The sequence below is a fragment of the Oncorhynchus mykiss genome, chromosome 31, assembly GCF_013265735.2.
Source record: "Oncorhynchus mykiss isolate Arlee chromosome 31, USDA_OmykA_1.1, whole genome shotgun sequence".
NCBI lineage: Eukaryota > Metazoa > Chordata > Actinopteri > Salmoniformes > Salmonidae > Oncorhynchus > Oncorhynchus mykiss.
The window spans coordinates 21,628,674-21,644,911 of NC_050571.1; the positions used below are offsets into that span (position 1 = coordinate 21,628,674).

At 43.1% G+C, this 16,238-nt stretch overlaps 1 protein-coding gene across 6 annotated transcripts in view; it reads left to right on the top strand.

The window, feature by feature from the left end:
- The window catches only part of LOC110504401 (mitogen-activated protein kinase kinase kinase kinase 4), a 132,099-nt gene that overhangs the window by 70,074 nt on the left and 45,787 nt on the right, over positions 1-16,238 (top strand). For 4 of the 6 annotated variants that reach the window (XM_036970522.1, XM_036970523.1, XM_036970524.1 and 1 more), the window contains exons 17-19: positions 1,052-1,183; positions 8,965-9,032; positions 9,333-9,412. In XM_036970522.1, the coding sequence (XP_036826417.1) occupies positions 1,052-1,183; positions 8,965-9,032; positions 9,333-9,412 (280 nt within the window). The remainder of the gene's footprint in view (positions 1-1,051; positions 1,184-8,964; positions 9,033-9,332; positions 9,413-16,238) is intronic. The other 2 variants (XR_005041264.1, XR_005041263.1) reach the window with 1 other exon arrangement.

A 16,238-nucleotide genomic window follows, 5' to 3' on the forward strand; every position in this document is an offset into this window, starting at 1 on the left:
ACTCAGGGTTGTAGTCGCTGCCAAAGGTGCTTCAACAAAGTACTGGGTCAAGGGTCTGAATACTTTTGTAAATGTGACATTTCAGTTTTTATTTTTAATAAATTAGCAAACATTTCTTAACCTGTTTTTGCTTTGTCCTTATGGGTTATTGTGTGTAGATTGATAAGTGGGATTTCTTTTCTTTTTCGAATGCACTGTATTTGACCGCGTCTGTATAAATATTCTATGTGCCATCCCAGGCGTGTGTTCAGTGGTTGATTACATAGTTTTCCTTCCTTATACATTACCCAGAACACTACAACTAAATATTTTCATAACTAACCCAAGATAGACCGGAGCCTGTCGTTTCCAATGGGAGCAAATCATAGTGGGCAGAGCCAAGCACGAGCTAGTGAGATCCTACTGGTGCGTTCTAGCATTTATTTGCATATTTTGGTTAAGGAACACCTACTCTGTGAAGTGCGCATGTGCTATAATTCAATTCGTCTTTGCAATCCTTCTAAATTGAATTTTTCTAAACTGGCAAAGGCTAAAGTCTACAAAACGCATTCCACTCTGTTTGTTACAGATTCTAGTTTTGGAAACAGTAAACTGTATGTAGATCAAATGTTTCATCGATGAGAAAATTAGCAGAATGTCGGCCAAAATCCATCTCACTCAATCTTCTCCCACTGCCGTCCACTGGGCTTCCTTTCCTCACCATATTTGGTAGTGAGTGGAAACGCCAACTGAATGCTTCACATTTATACATCTGGTTAAATATCTGACTCATTGTTCTATCTGTGCAACAACTACTGCTACTACCTCCTCATTCATATTCCCCATCTTGTCTGTAGTACCTACAGTACTCAGAGGCTCTCTCCCAGATAGTACCGTATTACCTTTATATTAAACTTTTAACCAGGGCCCATATGATTGCATGTAATGCACTATGCAGGGAATACAGTGGCACTTGGGAGGCGACCAATGTGTCACTAAATAAAGTAATCTAACCCAGAGCTGTACGTATCCAAAAATAAATGGCCTGAACTAAACTAAGTCTCCATTTCAGAATGCCAATCTTGGCTCCAGTCGAGACACCCTTCACAGCAGCTCTATGTCTGACATGGCCACCACTCCCATGTCTCCTACGTTTGATGATGCCTTCTGGGACTTCCCAAGCTCTGTGGAGCACCCACCAAAGGTTGGTCAGACTTAATCAATCTCACGTCAGGTGTAACTAAAGGTTATTGTCTGTCTGTCTGTCTGTCTGTCTGTCTTCCGGTTGTGTGCATGCACAACACTATATCTGTGAGGTATATGGTCTGTCTGTCTGTCTGTCTGTCTGTCTGTCTGTCTGTCTGTCTGTCTGTCTGTCTGTCTGTCTGTCTGTCTGTCTGTCTGTCTGTCTGTCTGTCTGTCTGCAGTACCATACAGTGTTCTGTATGTGTGGTGCATATTTGGATCTGAGTGGTGTGTGTCTGTATTTGTGTGGTGTGTGTGTGTGTGGGGGGGGGGGGGGGGGGGGGGGGGGGGGGTGTGTGTGTGTGTGCGTGCGTGCGTGTGTGTTATTGATGCGCGGGTCAGCTGTTTGTTCACCTGCACTCAGTGTTGTGTATTCATGGATGCCAAGGCAAGCCAGGCTTCCCCAAATATTATAAAATAATGTATCTTTCGTCTCTCTCTGTGTTTTCATAATTTTCTGTCAGTTCGCAAGTGGTTGAATCTCACCAGAGAAATCATTGGAGCGAGGGAAACAGCTCCCCTCTGTCTCAGTATTTGTAGTCCATGTATCTGATGGTGTTAGGACCAAAAGAGTATAACATGTTGCTGCCGTAGCATTTGATTGATGCCAGCAAGCGTTTGGCCTACTTTGATTTAAGAAAATACATAAAAGAATGAGTGAATTTGCTTCACACCATGTTCTGCAGTAGCTAGCTTGCTAAATTGGCTCTTTCCTAAGCAGTAGATGGAGATGGTGATTTGGACATGTGGTTTTGATTTAATTCTCTGTACAGACCAATGATTATAACAGCAATTCTGATCTAACCATAAATGAATATGTTGTGCCCCTGGCCTGAGACGATTGATGTTCAATGTAGCCTAGATGTAGCCTAGTACATTCACATTAACTAGCTAGCTAACTTAGCTGGTTCGTTGTTGCTCATGTGAGGAAGTTAGGCTAGCAAGCAAGCATAGGTAGCCTACGACAACAAAACTAAAAGTGTACTGTGTGACAAAGCCATAGACTGTTCTTGCCAACATGAAAGAGAGGAGGAGTCAACGTTTTTAGCTTTACTTGCACACACACACACACACACACACACACACACACACACACACACAAATCAGTCACATGGACAGCCACATTACATTTCGCAAACAGTGATTGCAGTAAATAGTTTTTGGTGTCTTTAAATTTGTTTTCGGTGTATTAAACTGAGCATATATAGCGTTTTTGATTTGAGAATGTTTAAATGATGCTGGAATAGCGGAGACAGGGCTCCTGTTGTCTTTGTTCTGACTTGCGGTAACTCCATGGGTCTATATCAGTAGTTGTTTAGTAAACTGTTGAAAACATTAACTTGCTTGACCATACTGCAGGTCATAACTTCTACACCTTCATTGCTTGCTGTTTGGGGTTTTAGGCTGGGTTTCTGTACAGCACTTTGAGATATCAGCTGATGTACGAAGGGCTAAATAAATACATTTGATTTGATTTTGATTTGATTTTGATTTGATAACTATTTGTACATGCAATATTTTTTTCTTCAATGGACAGATGTTACTCTCCGGTTTTGTGATGAAACAAATGTATGTGTTGTTGAATTTTCCTTGCTACATTTTCAAATTACATCAGTTTGACCTGTTTTAAGGAAATTAAAAGCTGTTAAAATGACCCAACATGTTTTTGGTAAGATTTAAGTTAGACTTGGTGATAGCATCACCTTTTATGATGCTGATAAATTTGGCACCTTTAGAGACAGTCTTTTGGCATGTAAATCTTGGTGGGGCAAAAACAATTTAAGTGAGATGCATGCCAGAAAAGCCACTACACAACACAGCACTAAACAAAACATGAATTGCACTATAACGCTGACAAACAGTGCCCACAAACTGTTAGGGCCTACATAAAGCTGTCCCAACAGCAGAGTCCTAACATCTTACCACTGCTACACCTGGCTATCAGCGGAGCCTTGTCTAGCAGTGAAACAGTTCTTTCAGCCTCATTTACTGCCTTTAAAAAAACATAGCTGATATGGCTGACTTGCTTAAACAAATGTGATTTCAAATGACAATTGAGATGTACAAACTATGACATAAGGGGATAAGAGGCAATCCATAATTTCGATTAAGACATTAATGAGCGAGCTAGGATGGACGTAATCAATATAACTATTTGTTTAGCACTTTTGAAATGTACAGCGACAGAATTCAGTCATGGACCGTTCTTACAGTGTTCTCCCTGTTTATCCGTTATTTTACCAGGTAAGTTGACTGAGAGCACGTTCTCATTTGCAGCAACAACCTGGGGAATAAAAGTCAGTACATCAAGTCAGAACCGTAGGGTAAATAAAGGGGGCATATAAGCAGACAATTAAAGCTCTTACAATATTCAATGATTTCATTTCTCTAAATCAGGTTATAGGCTACATGTGCACCACCAAGTCAGAACAGTAGGCTAAATTAAGAGGGGTAAATTGACCAAATTATTATTGTGAGGCACAAAGGATACTAACATCTTACTACACAACATACAATTAGTAATACTTTCTTAGCTACAGTCACATATCTCCCTGGCATATTACATCATTTATGCAGCAACATACAATACATGTTTGGACTCACCTTGTTGTGCTGTGCTCACTTGAACAGGAAGGTGGCTCGGCGGTCCTTCGTGGGCTAATTTTGTAATCTGTGTGTAATTATTTATCTTCATATGACAAGGATTAAAAAGGATTTGCCAGTAGATTGTCGACTTGATTCATGATGATGACTGCTAGCTAAGATTTGGAAAGTATGATGTTGACATGATCAGTCAAATCAAGCTAGTGTACATATATCGTGATTTGATGTCATTTTATCTGTGGCCAATGACCTTGAGCTGTCTTGGATGGACAGTTCTAATGTAACTCTATGGCAGCACCCAAGAGGCTAGAATTATGTAGGTCTACCCTTAGACTTGGCGGTGATGTAGTGTCCCCATGAGTGACAGAACACTGAGCCAATCATGGTGCAACGCTCTGTATTTTCTGCTGGCTTGCCCCAACCACCACAGAAATCACTGAGCTAGGCTGAAACACCTGCATTTTGGAGCTGCCTTACTCAAGAAAACAAAAAAGAGACCATGTTTGTATGTGGCTTTATTAACTCAGTGATATATATATAAATATATATTACATTGATTTCAAACTAATATGTAATACGTATTAATGCCAAAATAACGTGCAAAACAGGCTAGCCCCCCCCCAAAAAAAAAAATGTGGAGCCCCACCTGCCCAAAATGACAGGTCACCACTGATTGTACTGAAAGTAATGCTTAATTCTGCAGGAGTTAATAATATATTAGGCTATGTGAGAGGTTATAGACCGACAGTCAGTGTCCAGATTTCAGTTAACCCATCTGAACGGTACAGTTCCATTGAAGTTCCATATTGAAGTCTAATTGACTATCAAATTTGTGTAGTGCCTCACAATCATCACACATAACATAGCCAGCACTGCTATCATCCTCTTTTACCACTTCATCAAATCTTTCCCAAACATTAGACTACTTTTCTGGCCCTCCCTTCTCTTTATTTTCAACTCTCCATTTCCCAGCCTTTCTCTGAGGGGGGAATTCCGACCTGAGTTAAACGTGCGTAAAATTCCCTTTTTATATGCTTCTCTCTCTATGCTTATTCTGACCTTGAATTTAAGCATGAGAATAGTATTACATTCACCTGCTATTTGTTTGGGGTGGAGATCTAATAAATGAAGATGTGGCGGAGGTGTGTCAACACCGCTGACCTTGACTTAATTCCACCACCTTTAAGCGTGAGGAAACCATGAATAAGGTCTAGAAAACATACCGGTTCCAAGTAGGAAAATACTCTACTTGATTTTTTCCGATATACCATAACAGCATTCTCCATGCACTGTACTTTACAACTTGATAAGAGCTAGGTAAATGAGTAATCCATTTGGATAAATGAATTGTAAATATAAATGACACTTGTTTTAGATCATTTTCCCTTATGATCCCTGGAGACGAAGTTGAAACTAGTCATGGAAACAAATTGAAAATCAAATCACACATGACATGTATTACAGTCCCATTTCCACAGTGAAGTAAGCCATAAATAGCTGTGACATTATTCAGAATTTATAATGTGTGCCCTCATAAATTGCGTGGATAACATTTTTAGACCCAAGTTATAGGCTTCTGTAGGGCCGACCCAGCTAGCAATGAGGAATCAACCCAGAAGCGTCCCTCTTCCTGAGGGCCGGGAATTGATTGAATCGGACTCGGCCCGGAACCCAAATGAATGACTGCCAAGAATCAACCCAAGTACATCAGGTGGTTTCCGTCTACCGGTAGCATGCTAATTTAAATAAATGTATACAAAATTTCCCAATTTTAAACATTACTATTATATATTTTATGCATTTAAAAAAAATGTCAGAGGAAACACCGTACACCTGGTGACTGGGTCAGCGTGCATGTGCCTGGCCTGCCACAGGAGACGCTACAGCGCGTTGGGACAAGGACATCCCGACTGGTCAAACCCTCCCCTAACGCTGGGCCATGGCTGCCACGGGTATCAAACTAGCATCTGTAGCAAAGCAGTTTGCATTGCGATGCAGTGTCTTAGACCGCTGTGCCACTCGGGAGACTCCATCCACATAGTTGTTAATGCTTATCAATGGCCTTGCACAAAGTATCAAAATACTAAAATACAACTTAAAGAGTTTCATTGAAATGTTAATTGTATTGTTTAATCACATAAACAATGAGCAATATGGAAAAATAAGTAATGAAATGTTAATTATATAAAGCATGTCACGTTGGTCATAACGAGGAGACCAAGGCGCAGCGTGATTGGAATACATGATTATTTTATTCAAACGAAGAACACTTCGTAACAAAACAAAACGAACGTGAAGCTATAAATAACTGAGTGCTGACATGCAACTACACATAGACAATAACCCACAAAACCAAAATGGGAAATGGCAACCAAAATAGGATCCCCAATCAGAGACAGCTGTCTCTGATTGGGAACCAATTCAGGCCACCATAGACCTACATATACATAGACATACCAAAACCCCATAGAAATATAAAAAACCCTAGACAAGACAAGAACACACATACCACCCTCGTCACACCCTGACCTAACCAAAATAATAAAGAAAACTAAGATAACTAAGGTCAGGGCGTGACAAAGCAGCCCGTGTAATCATCTGCCAGAGAGTAGCCCCAATCGGCCCAAGACCCAAGTAATACATTTGGGTCAGATAACTCACACCGGAATCGGCCCAAGCTCAATCCCCGCATCCTAGCCATGATTAGGGAGGATTAGTGTAGATTTATAGGACTATTTTATTGTACACTTTTTTCAACCTTGCAGTATTTCATGGATTGAACTTGAATATGACAACTTTCGGGATGAATCAATACATAGTATTTTTTATTCATTATTATATTTTGTGAATAAAAGCTCTCAAAACATGTTTTTTTTAATGATTCATACACACTTTCATAACCACAAAATGTGCCTAAATAATCTACAAAATCAAGAGTATTATTAAATCTACCAGTTGGTGCTGAAACAGAGATGAATAGGTGGCTTTCTTTCATTGATACCTATATTCTGAACCCGTTCTCTCGATGTAATCTATTGAGTCTGTTGAGAAATGTCTAATTAAATATACACCCATGTTTAAAGGGATGGTTTAACATAAACGTACTGAAAATGCTATTGAATGAAAACTCTATGGAAAATCTTTGGCCAGCAAGTGGGAGGGTTTTCAGTGGTTGAATTAAATGCATTCAGCGTGCACAAGGGAACCACGCCTGCAAAGCACATTACGCATCTTAATGAGGTAAGTCAGATACCAACTAGTGAGAGGTGCGTAAGAATGGCTGTGTAAGTAAGGCTTAAATGTCTTAAGACTGAATCTTGCCCTTATTGAATTTAACTCTGGCATTGTCCTTTTTCCCTCAGTGGATGGAAGTGAACCTTTTATGCCCAAGTTCCCGAAAGCATTTGGCAATTGGTGTGTATTTGCCACGCTACTGTTAGGCCCTTAAGCTTAAACTTAGGCTACACACTAACGGCAGATAAAAAATAATGAAAGGAAAACCTCCATGTAGCCTATAGATATGAATTGCACAATAATTATACATTTATGGATTTTTAATGCCTTGTTTTCTCTTTATTCAACACGGCCACCATCCATCTGCCCTTCATCCACACAATATTTAATTAACCTTAATCCGCCCACCCTATGGATATAACCAGGGACTGCAGGATATGAGTCAGCCCATGCATGTGTGTGAGTGTATTGTACAGTATGTGTGTGTATATTTGTGTTTGGGTTTCTGTGGTATGTCTGTGTGTGTGTGTGCCTGGTGAGACCCCATGTGTGTATGTGTATAACCCCATGTGGCAGTGTTATCTTTCAGGGAGGTTTGAAGTTGTTTTTTTTGGTGATGTTAGTCATGCCAACATAAAGGAAGAGGAATGTGGCAGTGCCCTCAAGCTTCCTATGGCACCCCTGACTAACAACAAACTCATTCAACGATGTGATACACATTCTGTTTCCAGAAACATATCTCTAGTTCCTCTAATAAAAGCAGAGATGTGTATCCTTAGGATACAGCACTCTAGTGTTTTGTTACTGCTTGATATGGGAATATGGAGTTGATGTGCTTTAATTGCTTACAAGTTTTCTTGTTGCATTCATCACAGAAATAATTTCAAAAACATATGTGAGAAACTCAGGGACATGCAGCTGCCAGTAAGCCCTGTTGAAGGGATGTCAGTAGTTAAAGTAGTCATTTTCAGAATGATTTCCTCTTTCAATGGGTGTTGTCTTCCTTTCCTCTTGTGCGATGATATGACATGAGAAAAAGGTGAAAATGTTGACAGCTGTTGGGGACCACATTGAGAAAGAATGAACACAAGACCTGATTGCCTGCTTCACAGGCTTCTTCTCATGTGTTCTCCTAAAGTTTGTATCCGCATCCTCTATAGTAAATGATACAGTCCAGGTTGGCGGTTAGGATCAGTTACATTTCTGGAGTCCCACAGAGCATGCAGTGTTTTAGAATGTCCTAATATGTCCTAATGTTGTGATGCTTTGTGCAAGGTAGTCAGGCATATACTGTCAGTTGTGGAAAAAGTACCCAATTGCCATACTTGAGTAAATTTAAAGATACCTTAATAGAACATGACTCAAGTAAAGGTGAAAGTCACCCAGTAAAATCCTACTTGAGTAAAAATCAACCGTAAATCAAAAGTAAATATAGTTGCTAAAATATACTTAAGTATCAAAAGTATGAATTAATTTCAAATTCCTTATATTAAGCACCATTTGTCATTTATGTTTACATTTATGGATAGCCAGGGGCACTCTCCAACGCTTAGACATAATTTACAAATAAAGCATGTGTTTAGTGAGTCCGCCAGATCAGAGGCAGTAGGGATGACCAGGGATGTTTTCTTGATGAGCGTGTGAATTAGACCATTTTCCTGTTCTGCTAAGCATTCAAAATGTAACGAGTACTTTTGGGTGTCAGGGAGAATGTAAGGAGTAAAAGGTACATAATTTTGTTTAGGAATGTAGTGAAGTAAAAGTAAAAGTTGATAAAAATATGAACAGTAAAGTACCGATACCCCCAAAAAACATATTCAGTAGTACTTTCAAGTTTTTGTACTTAAGTACTTTACTCCACTGTATACTGTACCCTCACATGTCAAAATGATATTTTTGAAGGTTCCGGAGCGTACAACATCCAAATCATATTGCAAAGAGCTGATGAATCATCACCGGACAGGGTTGAGGTACGTTTGTTACCACATCACACATCATTCAGTGTCAGTGAGCAGTGAGCAGTACTACCAGTTACAGGGTGGATAATCCATAGTCAGCTTTGACAGGACCCATGACAGAACATTATATATCTCTGAGACACCATTTGAAGTATAGAGCATGACATTGTCTGATTCTTGTCATCTGCCTCTCTCACTTTTTCTCTCTTTCTCTTTCCCTCTCCCGCTCTCTCTCGTTCTCTCTCACTTTCTCTCACTCTTCTCTTTCTCTTCTCTTTCTCTCACTCTTCTCTCTCTTTCTCTGCTGTCCAGTGGGGCCCCTCAGTCTCCTGCGGAGAAGGGTGGGAAGTCCATGTCCTCTCATGGCAGCTCCAGTAGCAGCTCCCAGTCAGGTCTGTGTCCTCAACAATCACTCTCTCTCTTGTCTCTCTCTCTCTCCTTCAACCATTCACTAGAGATGGGTTCACATAGCACATATGTAGATCCATCAGCTGCATAGTGTTTCTACATGGTGAACTACAGCCTGTGTGAACGCATTGGGTGTCTACAAATCAGGCTATAACCACAATACACAGGAAATGTGTCACTGAAACCTAAACATCCTGTCAGGGGTTTTTCCCTCGTGAGTTGAAAGTGTGACCATGCACAGGGCCACTGGCTTACTGTTTAGCTTTGAAACTAAACAATTGTTTTAAAGCTCCAATGCAGACGTTTTTATTTCAATATCAAATCATTTCTGGGTAACAATTAAGTAGCTTGCTGTGAATTTTAGCATTTTTTAGGGAGTAGATCAGCTTTAATATTACAGATAGATTGTAGCTTCCATCAATGTAATTGTCTGCATCTTCCAATCTTCCATACTTATTTTTTTGTAAATATATTAGGGTTATCAAACGATTAAAATAATTAACTATAGAATCGCGATTAATCACATATTTTTATATTTGCTCAAATTTGGTGCTAAATAAATATTTTTTATTTTTCAAAAAGCAGTGTATTGCGCCTCTCTTCCTTCAGCAAGATGCTGACCAAAGCCCACACCTCACCCCTCTCAGTTCTGGGAAGGCATTTCAGGTCCTTAAACCTTGGGTCGAGTGCTGTGGCGATCTTCAGCCATGTGAGGTTTGTATTTTCATTGTGTGTCTCCAGTTCTGTTGTGAATGTTAGCTTGAATCATGGTCATCATCCAAGCTCTCCACCACTCGATGGAGATGACACAAAGCAGGCAACACCACTGAGCAGGAAATGTACTTCTCTCCTCCCAGAATTTCAGTCAAGTACCTGCATGAAAAGCTATTCAAAATCACTTCAGTCAATTGTGAGAGACACATTCTCTCTCTCACACACACACACACACACACACACACACACACACACGCACACGCACACGCACACACACTCACACCTACACACACAATATCTTATAATAACACACTAATAGTGAAATAGAGAATATAAACTGCAGGGCTCTAGTAGTGCCTCCAGTTTCTCCAGTTCAGCTGTGGTTGGCATGGTGATGTTCATTTTATGTTGGGCCAGAGCATCTCTCAGTTGTTGTTGGTTTCGGTGGGCAAGCTTTACCATTTCCAGAGTGGAATTCCATCTTGTTGTTGTTACGTGCCTCCTAAGAGGAGGGAGGTGCAGGAGTCAGGAGCAGGAGAGCAAGGAAGTCCCAGTAGCACAATCGTTTATTAGAAGCCCCAACTCAACAACAACAGGTGGAGGAACATGCCCAAATGAAGTCGCCACACACGGGGAATAACCGCAAAACAAGGAGGAGAAACCTCTACTCCTAATTACAGTCCAAAACGGTACAACGACCGTGAAAAGAAAACCCTGTGGCGCAAACACGCACCCCTATAACATAGCAACAACAGTAAAAAATCCTGCACAAAGAATGGCAGGTTAATAAACCCACCGAAATAAACTAATAGGACACAAGTGTAAAGAAAAAAACAGACAGACACAAACGAAAAGGAAAAATGGATCGGTGGCAGCAAGTAGGCCGGCGACGACGACCGCCGAGGACCGCCTAAATAGGGAGAGGAGCCACCTTCGGTGGAAGTCGTGACAGTTGTGACATCTTGTGCAAGTGACTCCTTATTTTGCAACTTGCTGTTGTCCTAGCTCTGCAGCGTTTGGTGGGCTGTGTTTGAAATGGCCAATAATTTTTCGGCATTTGGCAAGGGCATTGTCGGACCCGCTGTTCTGTAGGGACATTGATGGACCTTTGGAGACTTTGCGCTGTGCAGGGCAGGTGTTTAATACGCAGATGTTTTGCAGCTGCAATCATGTTCCTTGGTAACACGTGGTAACTTTGTTTTCAATGTTCCATGAAATGCCCGGCGAACGTTTCAGTATAGTGCCTCTCTTCTGTCTTCATTAATTTAATAATTAAGGCCAGAGCGTGTGAATGCAGTTTCCAGTTTTCTTCGATGTGGTGCGCAGTAACCCCAAGGTAGTGTATTTTTGTAACAACGGTGGCTCTCGAGGATAACTCATGCCTTGAGTCCTTCGACGCTATCCGTATGATAACCCCTCATGCCTTCGTTCTCCACAATGTGGACTGGCCTGCAAGCTGTTGCTATCCATGCTTGTGTTAGCTTGCTGCTTGTCTATAGGCCTCCCGCGTGCACACTCTTCTAGCTTAGCCTGCCGAAGATGTCCTCCATTGCTACTAATAACGTTACTTGTATTGCCGGCCTCAACAGTATATTTTGCTTGTAAATGACAACGAAAACCCCCCATAACTTCGGTAATAAACTCATTCTGCCTTGCAGTAGATGCAAATTACTTTGGTTTTACACATAGAGCCTTCTAGGAGTGATTTGAAATTGAAATTTTAAAGGCCCTTACTAGCATTCTCCATCATTCATTCATACAAGTAGCTAGCTAGCACATCGTCTGCCAGGGCTTGAATTAAGCAAATGCGTTAATGGCATCAAACAAATCTACAGCATTAAAAATGTAACCATTAACGCATTATCAGGTGCAGAGAAGCACAGCAGGCAGAGATGAGGGTAAATCCAGAATGTTAACTGAAGTATTCACAGGAAAAACAACAAAGCAAGTGCACATGCGTACAACACAAAACAAGACAAGAGACCTGAGCAACCGGCTCAGTTCCATACAGGAACCTAAATAGTCCTAAACCAGGTGAACCCAATAATCCCAATCAGGCTCACTTGGACACTAGAAACATAAGGACGCCATCCAGTGGCTCCCTCCCAGATAACACTCCATGATGACCTCTAACCTGTGACAGGACCCCCCCCCCCCCCCAAGGAACGGCTCTCGGTAGCTGGACGTCGGCGGAAGTACCGAATGAGTTCGGGGTCCAAACTGTCCCGGGCCGGAACCCAGGACTGTTCCTCAGGGCTGTATCCCTCCCAGTCCACAAGATACTGAGTCCCCCACCGGATCTGATGACTGGACAGGATGCATCGCACCGTGTAGGCTGGTTGTCCCACTATCATGCAAGGCCGAGGTGGAGGCCGAGGGGCCGGAACCAGAGGACTGGATACCACAGGCTTGAGTCTGGAGATGTGGAAGGTGGGATGAACCCTCATGGACCGGGGAAGATGAAGACGGTAGGCCACTGGATTGATGCGCAGTAGAATCTTGAATGGCCCAACGTACCAGGGTGCCAACTTCTAAGACTCCATGCGTAGAGGCAGGTCCCTAGGAGACAGCCAGACCATCTGGCCTGGACGCAGGAGGTTGATGGCACGATCGTAGGGCTTGTGAGGAGGTAGTTTGCTGGCCCTTTGTTTGCTGAAGGCCTGACCCAAATCTCAGTAATCCCGAGGTACACAGGAAAGATCAGGCTTGTCACTCCCAGCCGGAGGCACAGGAGAGTCAGAAGTCTCCAGATGATCAGGACCGGAAAGGTCTGGAGAGAGTTGCTGGCAGGTGAACTGGCATGAAGGATTCCATCTCAGTCAATCTGAGGATTATGTGGAAAGCCACGGATGTCCAAGCACCAGGGGAAGCTCAGGACAGTCCACCAGATGAAACTGGTTAAGCTCCACATGGTCATCCAGAACTTGTAGCTGAATAGGCATGGTGAGTTGCTTCACCTTCCCAGACCCTATGGTTTGACCATCCAGCGCAGTGACCGACAACAGAGGGGCCAGCTTAGTGAGTGGCAGCCTCTGTTGGCGAGCTAATGTGCGATACAGAAAACAGCCGGTAGCCCCAGAGTCTATGAAAGCAGAATTGTCCAACTGCCATTGTCCCAGCACAGGTTGGCCGGAAACAAGGTGCGTGCTGTGTCGGCTGCTGGAGACTGTATCTGACTCGCCAGTATTCTCCAGTTTACTGACGAGTCATCCCATTCTCCCGTCAGGTCGGGACAAGAGGCCCGGAAATGTCCAGACTGTCCACAGTAAAGGCAACGTTGCTCGTTAATCCTGCTCCTTCTCTCCAGAGCGGAAAGTCTGGTGCATCCCAATTGCACCGGCTCCTCTGAGGATATGAAGGGGAGCCAGAGCCGAATTGAGAACGGGATACCAGGCCAGCAGGCCCAGCATGTCGGGATACCCGGCCAGCAGGCCCAGCATACTGCAATGGCCCAAAGAAGAATCGCCTCCCGAAGCGGAGCTAGAACACTGGAACCAACTCGGAATCCCTCCGTCCTCTCATGACGGCGTTCCCGAAGCTAGTTGTCAATCCAGATGGCCAGAACGATAAGCTCCTCTAGAGTGTCAGGGTTGTCCCGGGAAGCCAGTTCATCCTTGAGAACCGCGCTGAGTCCATTCAGAAAGACTGAGTGAAGTGCCTCTGTATTCCAACCGCTCTCAGCAGCGAGCGTCCGAAAATCAATGGCGTAATCCGCTACGCTCCAGCTGCCCTGTCAAAGCGCAATAAGTCTTTGAGCAGCATTCCTGCCACTGATGTGGTGATCAAAAACCCTCATCTTCTGGGTAAAGCTTTGCCAATTGAAACAAATGTCTGATTGCTGCTCCCATATGGCCGTGGCCCAGGCCAGAGCCCGTCCTGAGAGCAAGAAGATGACACATGCCACTCTGGAACGCTCGGTGGGAAACATTGATGTCTGCAGCTCGAAGACCAGCGAACATTGGAGCAGGAACCCACGACACTTCCCAGGATGCCCCTCATAGCGCACCAGTGCCGGGAGATGAGGCTCCCAAGGGGAAGAAGATGATGAACTGGTAGAGAGTGGAGGGTTAGGAACCACCACAGGTACAGCAACCGTTGCTTCTGTCTGTCCAGTAGGCAGAGTGAACACAAGAGTTCCTAAATCCTCCGACAATGTCTTCAGCCGCGCCTCATGGCGACCAATCACAGTTCCATAGTGAGTGAGAGCCGACCGTAAGTGGTGGAGCTCGAAGTGTCCCTCGGATGACGGAGAAATCTCTGCTGGGTCCATTTTTGGCTCAGGTCTACTGTGACAATAACTCTAGTACGAACTCGGACCCAGGCACAGAGAAGCACAGCAGGCAGAGATGAGGGTAAATCCAGAATGTTAACTGAAATATTCACAGGAAAAACAACAAAGCAAGTGCATATGCGTACAACACAAAACAAGACAAGAGACCTGAGCAACCGGCTCAGTTCCATACAGGAACCTAAATAGTCCTAAACCAGGTGAACCCAATAATCCCAAACCTGGACACTAAAAACACAAGGATGCCCTTCAGGGATAACACTCCATGATGACCTCTAACCTGTGACAGCCTTGATGACAGCTTTGCACAATCTTGGCATTCTCTTAGCCAGCTTCACCTGGAATGCTTTTCAAACAGTCTTGAAGGTGTTCTCATATATGCTGAGCACTCGTTGGCTGCTTTTCCTTCACTCTGCTGTCCAACTCATCCCAAATCATCTCAATTGGGTTGAGGTCGGGTGATTGTGGAGGCCAGGTCATCTGATACAGCACTCCATCACTCTTCTTCTTGGTCAAATAGCCCTTGCACAGCTTGGAGGTTTGTTGGGTCATTGTCCTGTTAAAAAACAAATGATATTCCCACTAAGCTCAAACCAGAAGGACTGGCGTATCACTGCAGAATGCTGTGGTATCCATGCTGGTTAAGTGTGCCTTGAATTCTAAATAAATCACAGATTGTGTCACTGCAAAGCACCCCCACACCATCATACCTCCTCCATGCTTCACGGTGGGAACCACACATGCAGAGATCATCCGCTCACCTACTATGGGTCTCACAATGACACTGCAGTTGGAACCAAAAATCTCAAATTTGAACTCATCGGACCAAAGGACAGATTTTCACCGGTCTAATGTCCATTGGTCGTGTTTCTTGGCCCAAGCAAGTCTCTTCTTATTATTGGTATCCTTTAGTAGTGTTTTTTTGCAGCAATTTGACCATGAAGGCCTATTCACGCAGTCTCTGTTACTTGAACTCTGTGAGGCATTTATTTGGGCTACAATCTGAGGTGCAGATAACAGTAATGAACTTATCCTCTGCAGCTGAGGTAACTCTGGGTCTTCCTTTCCTGTGGCGGTCCTCATGAGAGCCAGTTTCATCATAGCGCTTGATGGTTTTTGCGACTGCGCGTGAAAACTTTCAAAGCTTGAAATTTTCGCATTGTCTGACCTTCATGTCTTAAAGTAATGATGGACTGTCGTTTCTCTGCTTATTTGAGCTGTTCTTGCCATAATATGGACTTGGTCTTTACCAAATAGGGCTTTCTTCTGTATACTTTTTACAAGGCACACCTGTTAATTGAAATGCATTCCAGGTGACTACCTCGTGAAGCTGGTTGAGAGAATGCCAAGAGTGTGCAAAGCTGTCATCAAGGCAAAGGGTGGCTACTTTGAGGAATCTCAAATATATATTTTTTATTTTTTTATCACTTTTTTGGTTACTACATGATTCCATAAGTGTTATTTCATAGTTTTGATGTCTTCACTATTATTCTACAATGTAGGAAAGAGGAAAAATAATGAAAAACCCTTGAATGAGTAGGTGTGTCCAAACTTTTGAATTGTACTGTATATAAAACACAGAAACATTTTTGACTACACTGAGCCTTTAAGTTTCACGTGAGGGTGTGTGGGTGACTGGGTGTCGGTGAGGGAGTATGGGTGTGGGGGTGTGGGTGAAAGAGGGAGTGTGCGTGAGGGAGTGTGGGTGGGTGAGGGAGTGTGGGTGGGTGTGGGTTTGTGGGAAGGAGGTTGGGTGAGGTTGTATGTGTGTGGGAGTTTGTGAGAGCGTCTGGGTGGGGGCGTGTTAG